The sequence below is a fragment of the Pseudorasbora parva genome, chromosome 5 (assembly GCF_024679245.1).
Source record: "Pseudorasbora parva isolate DD20220531a chromosome 5, ASM2467924v1, whole genome shotgun sequence".
NCBI classification, from domain to species: domain Eukaryota; kingdom Metazoa; phylum Chordata; class Actinopteri; order Cypriniformes; family Gobionidae; genus Pseudorasbora; species Pseudorasbora parva.
In genome coordinates, this window is record NC_090176.1 from 16,644,736 (window position 1) to 16,664,056 (window position 19,321).

The 19,321-nt window shown below is 35.7% G+C and overlaps 1 protein-coding gene across 2 annotated transcripts; it reads left to right on the forward strand.

The window, feature by feature from the left end:
* The first annotated feature begins 1,975 nt into the window (after positions 1-1,975).
* LOC137075114 (purine nucleoside phosphorylase LACC1-like) lies at positions 1,976-12,555 on the forward strand. 2 transcript variants are annotated; one of them, XM_067443360.1, is made up of 5 exons: positions 1,976-2,865; positions 6,294-6,472; positions 6,664-6,829; positions 8,998-9,223; positions 11,204-12,555. In XM_067443360.1, the coding sequence occupies exons 1-5, from the start codon at positions 2,307-2,309 to the stop codon at positions 11,370-11,372; spliced, it is 1,299 nt and encodes a 432-aa protein (XP_067299461.1). In that variant the 5' UTR covers positions 1,976-2,306; the 3' UTR covers positions 11,373-12,555. The 2 variants fall into 2 exon arrangements, with proteins under 2 accessions (XP_067299461.1, XP_067299462.1); XM_067443361.1 differs by having other exon boundaries at positions 1,977-2,865; positions 8,998-9,236; positions 11,204-11,329.
* The last annotated feature ends 6,766 nt before the right edge of the window (positions 12,556-19,321 follow it).

Below are 19,321 nucleotides of genomic sequence, written 5' to 3' on the forward strand. Positions count from 1 at the left end.
CAATGACATCACTGTTTTCTGCAGAACTGCTTTATAGACGAAATGAACTTAATAATTGAGGATCTTTATAACGAAACTGAATAAACACTGAACTGACTTCAGCTGAACAACAGCCGAAATGCATCCCTTTCCCTGTAAAGCTGCTGTGAAACAATCTGTATCGTATAAAGCGCTATACTGTATAAATGAAGGTCCGTGGCTTGACTTGGCACTAGACACACAATGGACGGTGCACGGTGAAAGGAAAAACCTATTATTATAATAACCTATTATAAACCTATTTTTTAGCAATTAAAACAACATTAAACCGTTTTATTGTAAATATTTTGATCAAAGAAAGGAAACAGTGAAGAACCACCTGGAATATTTGCCTAATTTTCATGTATGAAGTTCAAAGGGCAAAATCCCCTATAATTCGCAATTTTCATTCAATTGTGAATAATCATGATTACATACCGGTCAAAAGTTTGAACAATTACTATTTTAAATGTTTTTGAAATGTTATGTTCATCAAAGCCTGTAGTTGTTTAAAAGAAAAAAAATACAGAAAAAACAGTAATATTGTGAAATATTATTACAATTTAAATAAATGGTTTACTATTTTAATATGCTTTGAAATTTAATTTATGTCTGTGATTCAAAGCTGAATTTTTAGCATCATTACTCCAGTTTCCAGTATCATTTAATCCTTCAGAAATCATTATAATATGCTGATTTATTATTAGTGTTGGAAACAGTTCTGCTACTTAATATTTTTTTGTAACATGATCTTTTTTTTTTTTTTTTTAGAGTTTTTGATGAACAAAGTTAAAAAAGAACAGCATTTATTATACTACCTTATAATCTATCCAAGTAATTTATAATTTTCCAGTGAATAATTAATTAATTAACCTAGCACTGTGCCCATAAAAGCAATATAATATATATAGCTACTGCTCTTATGGGCACAGTGCTAGGTTCATTGACTGTTGTGTGTGTGTGTGTGTGTGTGTGTGTGTGTGTGTGTGTGTGTGTGTGGGCGGGGGGGGGGGGAGGAGATACGGTTTGTACAGTATAAAACTATTACGCTGGAATGTCCCCATATGTCACAAAAGCAAATGTGTGTGTGTGTGTGTGTGTGTGTGTGTGTGTGTGTGTGTGTGTGTGTGTGTGTGTGGCGCGCGGGCTTGTTTTTGTAAAATATCAGGACACAAATGTGTATAATGACATGGGTATGACAGGTATTACAAGGAGAGGGTGAAATATGAGGCCATTACCCATGTCCCATTTTCCAAAAAGCTTATAAATCATACATAATGAGTTTTTGGAGAAAGTAAAAATGCAGAATGTTTCCTTTGATAGGTTCCTAGGGGATAGAAAATATGGTTTGTATGGTGTGTGTGTGTGTGTGTGTGTGTGTGTGTGTGTGTGTGTGTGTGTGTGTGTGTGTGTGTGTGTGTGTGTGTTTGTGTGTGTGTGTGTGTGTGTGTGTGTGTGTGTGTGTGTGTGTGTGTGTGTGTGTGTGTGTGTGTGTGTGTGTGTGTGTGTGTGTGTGTGTGTGTGAGAGATCTTGTTTTTGTGAAATATCAGGACACAAATGTGTATAATGACATGAGAAGGGCACAGGTATTACAAGGAGAGGGTGAAATATGAGGCTATTACCCATGTCCCATTTTCCAACAGAATTCGTTTTTTTTTTGAGAAAGTAAAAATGCAGAATGTTCCCCGTTGGGTTTAGGGGCAGGGGCTGTGTAGGGGGATAGAAAATATGGTTTGTAAGGTGTGTGTGTGTGTGTGTGTGTGTGTGTGTGTGTGTGTGTGTGTGTGTGTGTGTGTGTGTGTGTGTGTGTGTGTGTGTGTGTGTGTGTGTGTGTGTGTGTGTGTGTGTACCATTGCTCTTATGGGAACTGTGTAAGGTTCATTGACAATTCATTGACTGTCAGTTCAGTCTCAGAACAATGCTCTTTAATGGGGTCTGTGGGTCTACTATGTCTGGAAAAACAGCAAACAGGCAAAATGAACAACAAACTGTAGCAACGGGCTGGAAATTCTGTATCTGAGAAATGTCACATGCTTTAGCCTACTATGAGAAATAAATGTCTGTGCATCCTCGTCTGGTGAGGAGTTTCCACTGAGGGCGGCGCTACACTCTTTTCAGGAAGTGCTGGGACAGAGGAAATTTTATTTTCGTGGTAAATAAAAAAAGTTCCTCGTTTATGAGCCCATAAATAATCAGGTGTGTGGTATGTTTGCGCGTCCACATAACTTCTGTCCCAGAGAGAGCGAAGCCAGCGCGTCTGCATGTGATGATCCGTTAACGAGCAGAGATGGCTGCGGTTTGTCTTGTGGATCTCACTCATGTCCGCTGTTCACAACACGACATCTGTGTGAAAAGACGCATCAGCAAGTTCTGTGCACTGGCCGGGAATGGCTCACAGGAACCGGTCTTCTTCATAGCGGACCCAGAGAGCTCCGTGGGGACGGACCTATTTCTGAGAAGCGCTGTTCTGGAGATGTTTATCGGCTTCAGCAATTCCCCACAGGTCCTGTGCGAAAGCTCTCTATCAGCCTCATTATACTCATTCAAACAGGCTATAGACAAAGAGGACATTAGTAATGTGAAGATCATGACCTCGAGCCACGGCAGAGGATTGTTTCAGGTCTACCAAGAACTCCTCTTCACTTCTGCGTATAATTTTGAGTACAGTCTGATATTTGACAGTCTGTCCCGTGACTCGTGTCCCCTGGGTGTCTGCTCAGACATCAGCAGCACTCAGCAGGCAGAGGCAGAGGCAGCTCACGCTAAACACGAGCTCGGCACGTTTCTACAGCGCCTCCCAGCGGTCAAAGGAGATATTACAGTTCTGAGATCTTCTAAAATTTCAGGTTGGTGGTTAGATGAGCGTATTTTAAACTTTAACGTTAAACTTAAATACACACACACACACACACACACACACACACACACACACACACACACAAATAAAGCCCGTTTTAAAGATTTACGCATTTCAGTAAATTTTACTGATTACGCATTTTATTAGTAAAATTCCATCAAATTGAATTGAATAGCCTAATCCTTACATATTATGAATTAAGAATTTTAAATGATTAAAAAAACTATCTTGTATCCTATACATCTTAATGGAACTAGGGAATTGACTATTTAGTTATGTGATTCGTATTACAGTTTTTTCAACTGCTTACACACATTTTCCAAAGGTTTCCTCTTTTTTTCAAAACTTAACACACAAATTCAAAAATTCCACACACAAGATGCAGAATGCCTCACATCTCTTTCAAAATGAAACAACACAGTCAAAATATCACAAACATATTTCAAAAGCAAACATTTGTCTTACGTTGTAAACACCTTTACCATAATGTTATATTTTTGATTATGTCATATACACACTGTTATTCAAAACCTAAAGCTCTTCTTTTAAAAGCTCACATGTACATGAATGAATGTAATTGGGAGAGAGCTGTTGAATATAGAAAGTAAAAACAAAAGCAAAATTTAAACCAAAACTTTTATTTATGTTTTTATTTATTTTTTGCTCTTTGTGGTTGTAAATGTAGTATTAGTGTAGACAGTTTGAAAAAAAAACAAAAAAACATCAAAAATATGTAGTGTTGTAGCATGTAGTGTAAAACCAAACATAATGTGTGTGCTTGCATGTGGAGATGGTTGGGTGTATCTAGGCTCCATCTCTCCTCCGGGCTGGGTCCGGCCACAATACTTCATCCACGTCACATGCTATATTCTCTCTTGCCAGACACCGTGGAAAGAACCTTCTTGTATGGCGTATCCAACCTTGGATGGAGGCTGCATCAATGTCTCCACATATCTCCTCCATTGTCCAAAAGCTATTACTTGACCTTTGGCCTATTTATAGGCCACTACTAAAGTTATGATTGGTTGTTGTTAAGTAAAGCAACAAGTGTTTGCACATGTGAGAAGTTAGTGTGAGGCACTGATGAATTAGTGTGGCATTTTGATTGGTTGTGTTTATAAAAGGAAATCAAGAAACTTCCTGTCAGATTTTTGTGTGTTGCATAGAAAATTGTGTGCTGTGTTTTGCAAAAAGTGTTTAATGAAATTGAAAACTGAGTAAAAGGCCAAAAATTAGTGTATGGTTTTGCAGATTTAGTGTGTGGTTCTGGTGTTTGAGTGTCAGGTTTTAAAAATTGTGTGACAAGTAACAATTTTGTGTGTAAGCAGTTGAAAAAAACTGTAATAAATTGAAAATGTATGTTTAAATGTAAGATTACAGAACGTGTTATTAAATTAAGATTTAAAATTCTTAATTCATCATAATATATAGCCCTAATATGTAAGGAGAATTCAGTTTTTATTTAGCCTATTTTTTATATATATATATATATATATATATATATATATATATATATATATATATATATATATATATATATATATATAGGTATGGGTAACCCAGCAGTTTTATTTGTGTGTGTGTGTGTGTGTGTGTGTGTGTGTGTGTGTGTGTAAAATAAGTTTTCTGTAAATTATAATAATAATTAGTATTAGTATACTGTTATATTTATTCTGACACACTATTTTTAATTTGTAATTATGAAAATGTTATTGTAGGCTAATGGTTATATTTCTTATTTTTAAAAATATTTTTAGCAGTAATAATAATCATAATTATATTAGTCATATTAATATATAAACACAAATGTTATATAAACACTTCATTTGTAAAAATAAATAAATAATAATTGCATTTTAAATCGCAATTTTAACCAGAATAATCACAATTATATATTTTCCCCAAATCGTGCAGCGATATATTTCATGATTTTCATTGAACTATTAATGTAGTAAAATGTTAAAGTTATGTTCCTCGTCTACAAAACAAAAACTATATGAATTTGAGTTTTTGCTCAAATTCATATAGTTTTTGTTTATAGGCATATAGGCTATATCATTTTGGTATAATAAATATAATACAGTTAAAATCCTTTTGAATTTATGCTTCTTATAATCTTTAAAACTTTTGTTTTAAATGCATATACAAGAATTAGTTTAGTGCTCAAATATAAATTGTCTATGTATGAATTTATTATTTTTATTTACAAAACTTAATTTTTAAAATCTAAATTATTATTAAAGCTGTAAAGCCTGACATATTAAACAATATTAAGAAGAAAAAAAAAACATTTTTAGGCTATAGGAACAAAGTGTGTTTTGTGTATGTTTTATGGCTCTTGTGTAATATTAGTAAAGTAATGTCAGACGAGGACACAGAGGGATTAGTGCAAAGTTTATTATTCAGAGGTTTCAGACACAGGTGATACTTAATGGGAAGGTGTCAATGGGAAGGTCACTCATGAAACTCACTCATGAAAGGTCACTTCATCACTCAGATGAAGGAAGCGATGAAAGTGAGGCGAAGAGGACGTTGATGATGAAGACAAAGATAGGTGAAGGCTTCTAGGCAGGACAGGTAGTCAGTGACGGGAGCGGTGCGAGACCAGACAATGGGAGTGAAGGTGAGCCGGGTTGATATAGTGGTGGTGACTGGTGATGATGCCCAGGTGTTCAGAATGATGGTGATGGGGAACGAGTGGGCGTGGCAGTGACTGATGATTGTGAAAGTGTTACAAGTACAATATGGAGATCCCAATGAGGAGGAAATAAAAGACCAAAATTGAGAAAAAATATTTATATGGCCAAAATGTTAGTCTGGTTAAAATCAGACCAATCTCAGTAGTAACTGAGTTACTTGCAGAGCAAATCTAAATTTGCCGGAAGTTGTCTGGGTGTTCTCAGGCTACCAAAATGTAATAATATTTACAATTATTACTTATTTATTTAGTTACTTATAAATATTTATTTATTAAATATTTGCAAATGATCACTATATCATTTGTCACTCTAGTCTATACTCTATATTTTTTAAATTATATTTAAATGCTAGTCAGTGTAGTTTTATATATATATATATATATATATATATATATATATATATATATATATATATATATATATATATATATATATATATATATATATATATATATATATATATATATATATTTAAGTCAACCTAAGTTGCTACGGTCCAGTAAGTGTTCATTCTGAAATATTCATACAATATAAAAGTTGTTTTTATTTTTTATTTATTATGCAAGTAACTGGATCCCTTTCAGTCTGTTAATTTCGGCCCTACGTGGATGTCACCAACTTATTGGGATCACAAAACGTCAGTGACCGACTGAAAGGAAACGTCTCGGTTATGTGTGTAAAGAAGCAGCTAATTGATCTAGTTCCGTCTCATTCAAAGACTGTTTTGGTCATGGCTTCACCACTCGCACTGGAGGAATCTCCTACATCCGGACCCTGAGCTCACTGAACCTCTTCTCTAACCCTCGGCGCAAAGACTCCAGAGCTGAGGTGGCCGAGAACCTCCGTCGGCTCGGCCTGCAGGCTGGATTTCACCCTCGCCAGTTCAACCTCATAAAGGTACTTTACCACAAAGAAAATATGAGGAAGTCAGCCTAAGAGCGAGCAGCATATCATAACTTTAAACACTCCACTGCATTTCCTGTTGCATTCTACCTTCTTGCTCACTCATTGATCTTTCTTTCACACTAAACATATTCTGCGTAATGCTTCCACATATTGATTGCATGTGTGTTTGTTATTGACTTCAGTGCAATCATGCTAGTGATGTGTGGGTGATGGGCAAACCTGCCCCTGACAGTTATGACGGAATGGTGACCAATCAGGTGGGAGTTGTCATAGCAGCACCAGGAGCCGACTGCATGCCGCTGCTCTTCACTGACCCCGTGGAAAAGGTCACTGGCGTGGCACATGCAGGTTAGACACATCTCCGTAATATATCATTTCTACTTTCGTTCTTTTGATTTTAGAGTAAAACATGACCAAGATATGTTCTTGACAACTCGCTCAAACACGCTCAGTAATAATGTAATTGATAAATTATGGTTAGATCTGCATAACCGTACAGTGATTTACTTGTGAGTTCTGTGAGAAGAATGTGTTTATATTGGGAAGGCAAAAGGTGCGTTCCAGTCAACCATCTGTACTCGTTCCAATGGCACTGTGAACGTCATATAGAGAATACGAGAACATCACTTGAGAAGAAGTGGAGAAGGAAATTAACCCACCGGTTATTGCACATCACTCAAGTATGAAAGTAGTTTGAACAAATTAAACGCAGTTAAAATGAATGGAATTGAGCTTATTGATCTCCACCAAACTGCATATTTTTGCTCAGTTTGGGTCTGTCCTGTTTATTATTTATAATAATCTAATTTATAATAAACAGTTCCAGTTTAAGAAAAAATATTACTATTATTTCATATATCAGGATTTACCGGGCTTAACAATTATAAAAAAATAAAAAATAAAAAATAAAAAAAAATTATATATATATATATATATATATATATATATATATATATATAGTAATTTTTTTAATAAAAAAAAGTATGTTTTTTAAATAAAAATAATAAATGAATATATAGACAATTTACATTTGCACACCAATTTCGAGCATTTCAGCATACAAAACCATTTACAACAAAAGTTTGATAAAGATCATAATAATCATAAATTCACAGAATATTTTTAACTGTATTATATATTGTGGCAGGGTGAAGGATCACGCAACAATGAAATTGGTGCAAAGCCCCCAGAGGGTGGATTTATTTGGATGAACAGTGACAAACGTGGTGATTTAGGTGCAGGTGCGCTATGTGTCCTTCTTCCTGGTGCCCTGGTGCTAGCGGTGACGTAGGTGTGGCGGGGTGGCCGGAGCGTCACAGGCTGCAGTCTGGGTGAGAGAGAGAGAGACAGGTTAGCGTAGTGCTGCATGGAGATCGTGCTCCAACTGGTGTCCCAGAGTCAAGGCTTTTAAGCCCGGGCCTGATGGCCTGCAGCTGTGACGATCCGGCCTGTGCTGATCGTGTGCAGGTGTTTTCCATCAATTGCCAGGGCGACGCTGATGAGAGCTCGGGAGACTTGTCACAATATATATATAATCTAATGTTATATCTAGTCAGAATTGATGATGATGTTTTTTTATTACCTTTCTGGTCCTTCTTGGAAAGGGACACTACTGTGCATACATTTTCAATGGAGAGGCAGAATCTCTCGGACTAAATATAAAATATCTTAAACTGTGTTCCGAAGATGAACGGAGGTCTTACGGCGTCAATCCTCTGTAAGTGTAGACATTGTGAAAATAAGAGATTCATAGTATACCAGTTTCACTGTGGAACTTTGTGAGATTGCGTTTATTGAATGAGTGACAGCTTTCAGTGATTATAAAAGGAGCACTCTTTAGGCGCTGTCTAGGCAATATAATGATCATTCATTAATAGGGCTATAATATATTCAGAATTTGAATAAAACTTTTGATATATTTTTGATAACTCTGCCTATTAAGCCCTGTATTTTGTATCTTGGTGAAGTCTTGTGAGTGTCACATCCATTTCTGAGCACTTGCTCTATGGTTAGCCATGGTTTGGTTTTGCCTTTATGTCTGGTTTCATCTGTGTTTTGAGCTGATTTGTGGATTATGATTCTGGATTGCTCTAATAAAGCTGCATTTGGATTCTCAGCTGTGTAATGATCCTCATTATGTAATATATACAGTACAGTACACACATTAAATGGAAGTTTTACAGAAGCTTATGTCATTATACCTCAAACTACAATAAGGGTTTAAGTTTTGTCTGTGTGATGGCGATGCAGTCTGTTCCAAATGAGTGCGTTTTGTCAAGCGAAATGAACAATTGATATCCCTTGCTTTGGGAAACAGGGAGCCGTGTACACTGCACATGGACCTTGTCATCAGAACTGACAGACAATTCAGGTGGAGTTTTCTGTGAAGGATAAATGTAATGGAGTTATTCTCAGTAATGTTATAAGTTGCTGTGTTCGCCTTGTTCCATAATATCTATACCACCTATGGCATTATGTATAAATTGTTTATCTGGTATTTCTTGTGTGTGTCCCAGGCTGGAAGGGGACCCTCATGGGAGTTGCCATGGCAACAGTGAAAGCCATGGTGTCAGAGTTTGGCAGCAGGCCTGCAGACATTGTGTGTGTGATCGGGCCTTCTGTTGGGCCATGCTGCTTTACTCTGGAGCAAGATTCGGCCAGAGAGTTTCATGCCATACATCCCGACTGTGTTAGAAACATGGACTCATCTACACCTTATGTCGACATCAGACTCGCAACCAGGTAAAGTTCAAAGGTCAGTCCTGGATTGACTTCAGCTGTACTCCACGATAATGTTTTATTGATCCCTCAGTCCTCTGTGTCACTCACATAGGTCAAATCATTCCCTGAAGTGAATCACAGTAATTAAATTTAGGTGATCTATATATCTGTTAGAATATTAGCAGAAACAAAGGCTGATAATTTCCCAAGGGAAAGTAGTATTCAAACTACAGCCGGGGGGGCTCAGACTCCAGGCATTTTGCGTACGCACTACGCACAAAAGAAGGCGTACGCCACGCAATAATTGGTATTTATAAAAAGCAACCTTGACAGGAAAATGTGTAGTCCTTCACGCAAGCTTTGGCCCAGGCTTATGCACAAAAACGGGTGAAATGAAAAATGACAGATGGAAGAAACACGTGAAAGTGTGTGTAAAAGAAATGGCAATACTGCCTCTCATAAATAACATGAAGACTTCACAAAGCAAGTCTTAAAAAAACAGCCTACACGAACACCCGCTTGATCGATCTGCAGTGTAAAAAAAACAAAATCAAACGAAAATTACAAAAAAAATTAACACATATTTGCAAAAATAAAAGTGAAATGTTCTGCAATAATATTGGCTTATGCAATTCATCCTCATAAATAATATGGTAAACTGAACGAAATAATGTACAAAACTGATATTCTCGTCAAAGTATTCGTCTGGCGGCGCACATATAGATGCAATTAGATAGACAGATGGATAGATAATTTGGGAGATTAGACAGACAGACAGACAGACAGACAGACAGACAGACAGACAGACAGACAGACAGACAGACAGACAGACAGACAGACAGACAGATAGATAGATAGATAGATAGATAGATAGATAGATAGATAGATAGATAGATAGATAGATAGATAGATAGATAGATAGATAGATAGATAGATAGATAGATAGATAGATAGATAGATAGATAGATAGATAGATAGATAGATGTATTAATTGTCCACTGGGGAAAGTAGTTTTTATAGTAAAAAATGATTCATCAGCTACGGAAATATGGTATTCATGCGCATATGCCTTTAGTTTGTTTTATTTTTGATAAAATAACGTATAACGTATGATGTACCCTTAATCTCAACCATTCAGAAAGAAAATTAGAAATTCTCATCAAGAGGGGTCAGCTCCGGTGTCCCCTTTCCCCCACCCGGGGCAGACTCTGGCGATAGAGCACCTCATTCACATTGAGTAAAGTTACTTTTTGCTCTGTGTTTGCCGTGATTTCGCAAAAGATGAATATTAACTTATGGGCGTTTCACAGACTATTTATGGGCAACTATGGGCGTGACATGAAGCTGCAAAAGCTGCGCTACATTTAGAACTGAATGTGATTTATTAAGGGGAAAACTGCATAGGATGTGCGTGCGCACGGTTTTATAAATCCGAATATTTCAAATATTATAATCACAATATGCTAATTTCTTTGAGAAGGACCTGTATACTCCGAAGTGTAATCTTCCCTCCTCACAGATATCAAAGTGTTATTATAGGTAACTAAAACTAAAACCATTAAAAAAAAAAAAAAAACATTTGTTACTTGAAATAAAATTAATTTTAACTGAAATAAAATAAAAAATATATATACAACTTTAACTTTTTATTTCCACTAGTTGCCAAGCAACATTTCTCAATTTATTTTAACTAGATGTACTAAAATAACAAACCAAAACTGAAATAAAAATGAATAAAAACTGTATAGACATATTGTTATCTATTAAAAATGACAAAAATACACAAATGAAAACAGAAAACAAAATGTATTCAAAATATTAATATATTAATATAAAAATATTAAAATAATACTAAAATAAAAATGTGTTATGGTTGTTTAAACTATGTAAAGCCCTTTGTGACACTTGTGCTGCATAAAAATTAAGCTTATGATTATATATATTTTTTTTTTATTAAAAAAATGCAACATGTCACCCAACCATCATACCTTGGTGTTTTAGAATTCTGCTGGAGAGAGGCGGGATTAAACCTGAACACATCGAGGACATCAGGATCCCACAGCAGTCAGATTCTACACTGTGCACCTCCTGCCATCCTGAATTATTCTTCTCCCATGTAAGAGATGGACTCAACTTTGGGACACAAATTGGCTTTGTGTGGATCAAATAATCCTGCATTCAGCTCTAAACGAATGTGCAGAAAAATCACATCTACATGACTGTGTTCATTTAGGAAATGCATCTAAAAGCATAAACTTACTAATATAATAAATTAAATCCATGGGATTACTATGTATGTATATGACGCCACTATGAACAGCGCCGTACTGTCCACCGGGCTTTGTTTACATCTATCTGCCACAATTCCTAGCACTCAGGCGGTTTGGCGTGACTTTACCTGGAACGCTGCAAAGTCATGAGTCGTGGTTTAAAGCTACACTGTGTAACTTTTTTTTGTTTATTCTTTAGCTAAAAACACTTAGTTCTTTCAAAAATAGATGTGCTCATTAATGTATATTTCTTTCTTTCAAGTAATAAAGTATTCTCGTAAGTTTATAATATGCCATTGAAAATACATACAGATGAGGGGTTCGAATGCTGGTCGCCATGTTGCTCCTCCATCTTGAAAGTACATTAGCCAAAGAGGGACATACCCATAAATTCAAGCTTTGCCTTTCACGTTTTAACACTCGATGGCACCGTGTCGAATGTGAAGAGGGGGATTGCAATTTTAATCTTGGACTAAATCGGCCACCGTAGGAGTTAAAACGAAATCAGAATTGAGAGGAACAGTAACTATTATTCACTGGATGGTACCTTTTCACCGCTAGATGGGGGAAAATATCACACAGAGTAGCTTTAAAGTCGTGACTTACAGGCTCAAAAACCTGCCTGGAACGCAGCGTAAAACACAGCATCTGTAGAGGCCATTGTTGTTTCGCAAGCTATGTAAAGTTAGAGCTCGTAACTGGGAGTACATCAATCTAGTGTGAGTTCACGGGCTGAAGGTTGGAAAAACCACAGACAGTAAAAGGAAAAACGGGTTACGGGTTTCCTGGAACGCAGCATTGCACTACATACATCTTCATCCTACGTCATACACTGGAACGCCAGTCTCTTGTGAACGCACGTACGACAGCGGAAGTTAGAGATTACAGTTTGTAAATTTTTAAATATGAATATTTTTCTTTACACAAACCCATCAATTTGCTTCAGAAGGCCTCTGGAGCCGTGTGGAGCAGTAATATATGATAGATGTACTTTTATGGAGTTTTAAACAGAAACAGCCATTTAGGTTATTTAGTTTTAATGAAATATTTTTCATTAAAGGGTTGAAATATACCGTACATGTACACAAGAGGGAGCCAATCGTTTGATTTCTTCTGTCTTAGAGTGAATATTGCATGTTATGAACAAGGGGGTAATCTAGCGCTCGGAAAGCGTTCCACCCCTAGGGGCTGCCATTGCTAACCAAGCCATCACCTGCTGTTAGCATCCCATTGACTCCCATTCATTTTTGAGTCACTTTGACAGTGAATAACTTTACATCTGAGACGTTTAAAGACTCCATTTGTCCATTGTTTATTTCTAAAGAAACACGACAATGTATAAAAGGCTCCATTACCTTGTATCTTACACTATCGCCCCGCAGAAGCTGTTTTTGTAAAAATAGGCTAACGATTGCGTCATAACCAACGCGACCCTGTCGCACAGTTGAGAAATTACCGTATAGACCTGAGGAGACGCTCGCAGGCAATCTTTTACTGTCTATGAGACAGTCGGGGGGACGTGGAGACATGTCCTGGAGACTAGTCTGATAAAGTCAAGGGGGAAGAATGGGGAGAAGCCCATAGTGAGCCAAAAGCAACGGGAGAAAATATTTAAACAACGTGATTCAGATTTCACTTTCCACATCTACTAGAAGACTCACAGCTGTCAGACAGGAGGCTCACGTCACATCTACGTCGTCAAGCTCAGTCTGAGCCTGCGCAGTTCGCTCAGCCATCAGGAAGTGAGTGCCCCTAGGTTGACTTCATTATTTCGCCGTAGACGTCAATGGGGTCGCTGTGTCCATTTCTTTTACTGTCTATGGTTATGAATGATCAGTAAAACTAATTTTTTAGTTATTAAAAGTTTTGCTGTAATATTGCACTAAACAAATCTTTCCACAGAAAGCAGTTGCTTTTTGTTTTGTGTATAATCAAACGAATGGTGAAATGTGTAAATCCGCTTGTTTAGCGTTATTATGTGTACGTATATTGAATGTGTCGCCGTTTACCTTCACATCCGTTCTGTATTTGTTTGAGAGGGGACACTAGAGGGCGCTCGCGTCACTGTATCCGGCGCGCGCTCTTGTTTATTATTTGATACGCTCATATGAGTTTTGGCTGCTGGCCACGAGCTCTTCAGCAGCATCACATACAGACAGGCTTTTTTTCTCCTACAGCACTTCTGCAATGTCACAAAAACATTTCAGCTATTTCTTATCGCGTGCTGTAGAAATGACATCAAGTCATTAAAGATGTCCAATAGTGACGTAACTGCAGAAAAGACCCTTGTCAGCCCTATTGTCGACACAAGCAGCAGCGTGCAAGTGAGTGTTTTCGTGTTAACTGAAAATGACTGTGGTATTAAATGAAAATGCCTGTGGTAAACCAAACAATTTTGACAATAACTCAACAACACCTCTGCTAACCTACTAAAGCAGGGGTTTTCAAAATTGGCTCCAGGGAGATTCAAATAAACACAATTTATTAAATATTAAATTAACTTATAATAAAACATTTTAAAAAATCATAAATTTAAAATAAGTAAATAAATAAATCTGCTTAATTTACTTCTCATTTCTAAATTTGCTTAAAAATCTAGAGGAAAAATAAATTAATAAATTATAAAATGTCAAATTAACATGATAAAAATGAAAGAGATTCAAATAAATAGATGTGGAAAAGGCCTAGAGTAAAACTTTAAAAATATGAATAGTAAAAATATTAAAATAAGTAAATTAGCTTAATAAACATGCAACATTTTGAGAATTTTTTTTTTTTACACAAGCACAAACATGCAGTACACAGTTTCTAATGTTTTATATACACTATATATATATATATATATATATATATATATATATATATATATATATATATATATATATATATATAGCAAAGTACATAAATTAGATTAAAATAAATAAGTGATTAAATGTTATATTAACATACAATGAAAAAGTAAATACATAAATAGTGATTAAAATATTAGTATTAATCTATTAAATTAAAATCTGTATTTTAATCACATTTTTATTATTTTATTTTAATCTAATTTATTTGTTTTCAAAAATATATATATGTTAGTTTAACATTTAATCACTTATATATTTATTTATTTCACACACTTATATTGGATTGAAATAAACAAATAAATTATACATTTAACTTTCCGTTTATGTTACTTTAGCTATGCACAGTTTACTGTCATTATTTGCATTTTCCCTGCCTTTCATGACGCTATTAGAACAAATCGATCTGAGTCTGCTTTTCTCACTACCTTCTGTGTGCCTTCAACTGGCATTAGAGATTAACAGAGCAGGTCAAGTATTTATGTGAACCACGAACTAGCTGCATCTTAACTGGGTCCCGTACTAAAATATAGATTTACATGCCGTACAAAGACTTTCCTGCATGTGAGGTCCAACTTCAAATTAATAAAGTGTTTTTATGTGGGTCATGCAAAAAAACAAAAACAGATGGGGAACTTCTAGGTATGGTTAAAATAACTTTTCTCCATTTCAGTTCATAGGTTAAAAAAACATTTGTTTTAGATGTTTTCGAGTACATACTGTCTTACAGGTATTAAAGCCAGAGCCACATTATCATTAACACTTCCGGTAACTGATATTGGGCTTTTATTCCACTTTAGACGATAATGTTTGCAGAACCACAGGTCAGGTTTTTAAATGACAGGCACAGTTTTCCTGATTTATAACTTCCGATCACGCCTCAGCTTTCCTGTAACTTATTAAAGTACTCGACTCGCATATCCTTTGTGCTTGAAACATTGTAACTTCCAAAGAAATTGCATTTGCAGACTTGTAAACAAATAAGAGTGAGTTGTATTGTATTTAGGAAACGGGATAGGGACGTGGTAGGTGGTTGCTTAGTCCAGCGGTATTGCAAAACTCGTCTGGGAACCAGATGCGCAAGTCTTGGCCGTTGCAACTCCTGTGCCATATTTTGTTTTATTAACCTGAATTCCAACCTAATCTACATTTACAATGAGCAAACACAACACCATCAGCCAGACTTACTGGAAATCACGTGATCTGACCATAAAGGGGTAGATGTAAGGAGCCGTTTGATCAGAGAATGGGTGTGCTTAAAAGTAAAAACTATAACGATTCCTTTTCTTCACAGGAGAATTGATTTTTAAAGCTAACTTATAAACCCTTAATGGCTGACCTACTGTGAGCTATGAGGAAGTTAATCAATGGTGTGTGCTTTTGTTCAAGACATCGGCCTGCAGTTTATTTCAAAATAATCACGTTCAACAGCGGAATTCCTGGTGCACTAAAATTGTATGACCCATGATTCTGCGTACAAATTTTTTTTCAGACCAGACCTCACCAATCAGAAAATTGTGTCAAGCAAATTGTATCAAAATATTTGCCCACTCCCATTAGTCTCACTCACAAAATGCATACACTCACTGACCCCTTTATTAAGCACACCTTTCTAGTCTCGGGTTGGATCCCCTTTGCCTTTAAAGGGGTAGCTCTGTGTTTTTTTCTAGGCTCGGTTGTGTTTATGGGGCGCAGTATAACATGTCTTAATACTTCTTTTTTTTCTTATATTTGACCTTTATTCCACACCGCTGTCTCCACTGTCCTTTGAAGATCTCGTTTGCTTCCTGCTTCTATGAAGCCCATCCCTCTGAAAAACGCAATGGTCTTAGATTGGTTAGATGGCCAAATTTGCAAGGGTTTTTGGTGTTACCAACCCGGTAAGAAGCTCACTGTAGTCCAAACTGGCCGTTTTTGTACATTTAAAGGGCAATATCTCCGTTTGCATTGAACTTTCAGCGCTGTAACTTTGCAACATTACACACTAACTAAAGTCAAAAAAAGTGAAATCGCATGCAACCACCCTTTTAAGAACTGCCTTAATTCTTTGTGGCATAGATTCAATAAGGTGCTGTAAACATTGCTTAATGATTTTGGCCCATATTGACATGATTGGAACATGCAGTTGCTGCAGATTTGTCGGCTGCACATTCGTGATGTAAATCTCCCATCTCCAACTCATCCCGAAGGTGCTCTGTTGAATTGAGATCTGGTGACTGGAGTCAGTGAACTCATTGTCATGTTCAAGAAAGCTGTTTGAGATGATTTAAGCTTTGTGACGTGTGTTATCCTGTTAGAAGTAGTCATCAGATGATAGGCCCACTGTGGTCATAAAGAGATATGGCCAACAACAGTGCTCAGGTTGGCTGTGGTGTTTAAAAAGTGATTTGTTGGTACTAAGGGGCACAACGTGTGCTAATAAAATACCCTTCATACCATTACAATTTACCAGCAGGCTGTAACGTCGATTCAAGGCAGGATGGATCCATTCTTTCATGTTGTTTATGCCAAAATCTGACCCTATAATCTGAATGTTGCAGCAGAAATACACACTCATCAGACTAGGCAGTGCAAGGTAATTTTGGACTAGTTTCCTGTTCTTATCAGCCAGATGTGTGTCTTCTGCTGCTGTAGCCCATCTGCTTTACGGTTCAACATGTTGTGGGTTCAGAGATGCTCTTCTGCAGACCTCAGTTGTATCGAGTGGTTATTTTAGTTACTGTTGGCTTTCTTTCAGCACAAACCAGTCTGACCTTTCTCCTCTGACCTCTGGCATCAACAGTATTTTTCGCCCACAGAGCTTCTGCTCACTGGATATTTTCTCTTTTTCAGACCATTCTCTGTAAACTGTAGAGCTGGCTGTGCACGAAAATCCCAGTCGATCAGCAGTTTTTGAAAGACTCAGACCAGCCCATCCGGCACTAACAACCACGCCAAGTCACTTAAATCCCCTTTCTTCCCCATTTAGATGCTCGGTTTGAACTTCAGTAGATTGCCTTGATCATGTCTGCATGCCTAAATGCATTGAGTTGCTGCCCTGTGATATTTGCATTATCAAGCAATGACACTTCAAGCTGTACCTGTATGCATATATATATAATATATGTGTGTGTGTGTATATATATATATATATATATATATATATATATATATATATATATATATATATATATATATATATATATACACACACAGTACAGGCCAAAAGTTTGGACACATTACTATTTGTAATGTTTTTGAAAGAAGTTTCAGGCTTTTTTAAGCCTTAATTTATTTGATAAAAGATACAGAATTTTTTGTGATTGTGATATAATATTACAATTTTAAATATTTGGTTTTCAATTTAGTATACTTTTAATTATCATTTATTTCTGTGATGCAAAGCTGAATATTCAGGATCATTCCTCCAGTCTTCAGCGTCACATGATCCTTCAGAAATCATCCTGATATGATGATTCATCATGAGTGTTGGAAACAGTTCTGCTGCCTAATATATCTGATGAATAAAAGGTCCAAAAGTTTATTCAAAATGAAAACATATTTTCAAATAATATAAATCTCCTTTACTATCAATTTTTATCAATTTAACACATCCTTGCTGAATAAAATTATTGATTCATTTCAAAAAAAGAAAGAAAAAAATGACTGACCCCAAATGACTGACCAGTAGTGTATATTGTTGTTACAAAATATTTCTATTTTTAAAACATTTGCTTCTTTTTTTATTTTGATTTATTTTTTACTTTTTATTCATTAAGTATTATTAAAAAGTATCACAGGTTATGAAAAAATATTAAGCAGCAGAACTGTTTCCAACACTCATGATGAATCATCATATTAGAATGATTTCTGAAGGATCATGTGACACTGAAGACTGGAGGAATGATCCTGAAAATTCAGCTTTCCATCACAGAAATAAATGATCATTTAAAGTATAATAAATTGAAAACCAGTTATTTTAAATTGTAATAATATATCACAAAATTGCATTTTTTTTTCTGTATTTTTGGTCAAATAAATGCAGGCTTGATGAGCACAATAAACTTCTTTCAAAAACATTACAAATAGTAATGTGTCCAAACTTTTGGCCTGTACTATATATTATATTATTACTATATATATATATATATATATATATATATATATATATATATATATATATATATATATATATATATATATATATATATATATTATTAATATTATAAAATTGCACAATGCACTTATATTGAAGAGAATGTTATCATGCATGATGTGGATGCTAACCTTGTTATTTTTCTATAATTATTTTCTAGTTCATTGGTGTGAAATAACTTTGATTTTTCATTGGTGTGAATTGGACTTAAGTCACTATTCCTTGAGATTAAGTATTGTTAGACAACAGCTTCTTGAACTAATCCAAAGCTTTAACTGCATATGTCTGTGATGGCTGTGTGTGACCGGCCCATTTGATTTGCCTCAATGAGGGAACATGGCTTAAAGAGATTACAAAATACAGATATGCAAGCCTTTTGTTATGGAAAAAATAGCACATCCTCACAACCAGCATCCATTTCTGCACGTAGCCCTGTCAGCCATCAGTTATTTATAAGAGTGATTTACTGAAAACAGGCTCCCTGGCCTTTCTAAATATTCCGTGTCAGAATGCACGCAAGATATCAGACATTCTTTCAGCCCATGTAAAACATCACTTGATATAAAACAACTAAAATATATGTATTGTTTTGTCTTCTTGAAATTAAAAGACGGGGACCCTTGATTTTGCCATTTACCATGACAGTGTTAAAACAATTTTTTTTTAAAAATTTAATTTAAGGAAAAATAAAAATCACAGAATTTTCTTTGGCCTCAGTCTTTTGTACACCACGGTATGTTGAGTTGAGATTAATTCTTTTCTAAGTTAGATTTCCAGCCGAGTCAGCTTATGCAACTGTGCCGATGACTCTTTCCCCATCATACACTTTTTGCATTCTATAAACATTAGTGTTTATATCAGCTGG

What these genes read in the sequence shown, in the direction of transcription:
- LOC137075114 (XM_067443360.1), top strand. Translation starts at nt 2,307, where the DNA reads ATGGCTGCGGTTTGTCTTGTGGATCTCACTCATGTCCGCTGTTCACAA. An exon ending in GCCAGTTCAACCTCATAAAG is followed by an intron (nt 6,473 to 6,663) that starts GTACTTTACCAC and finishes TATTGACTTCAG; the next exon opens with TGCAATCATGCTAGTGATGT. An exon ending in GACATCAGACTCGCAACCAG is followed by an intron (nt 9,224 to 11,203) that starts GTAAAGTTCAAA and finishes TTGGTGTTTTAG; the next exon opens with AATTCTGCTGGAGAGAGGCG.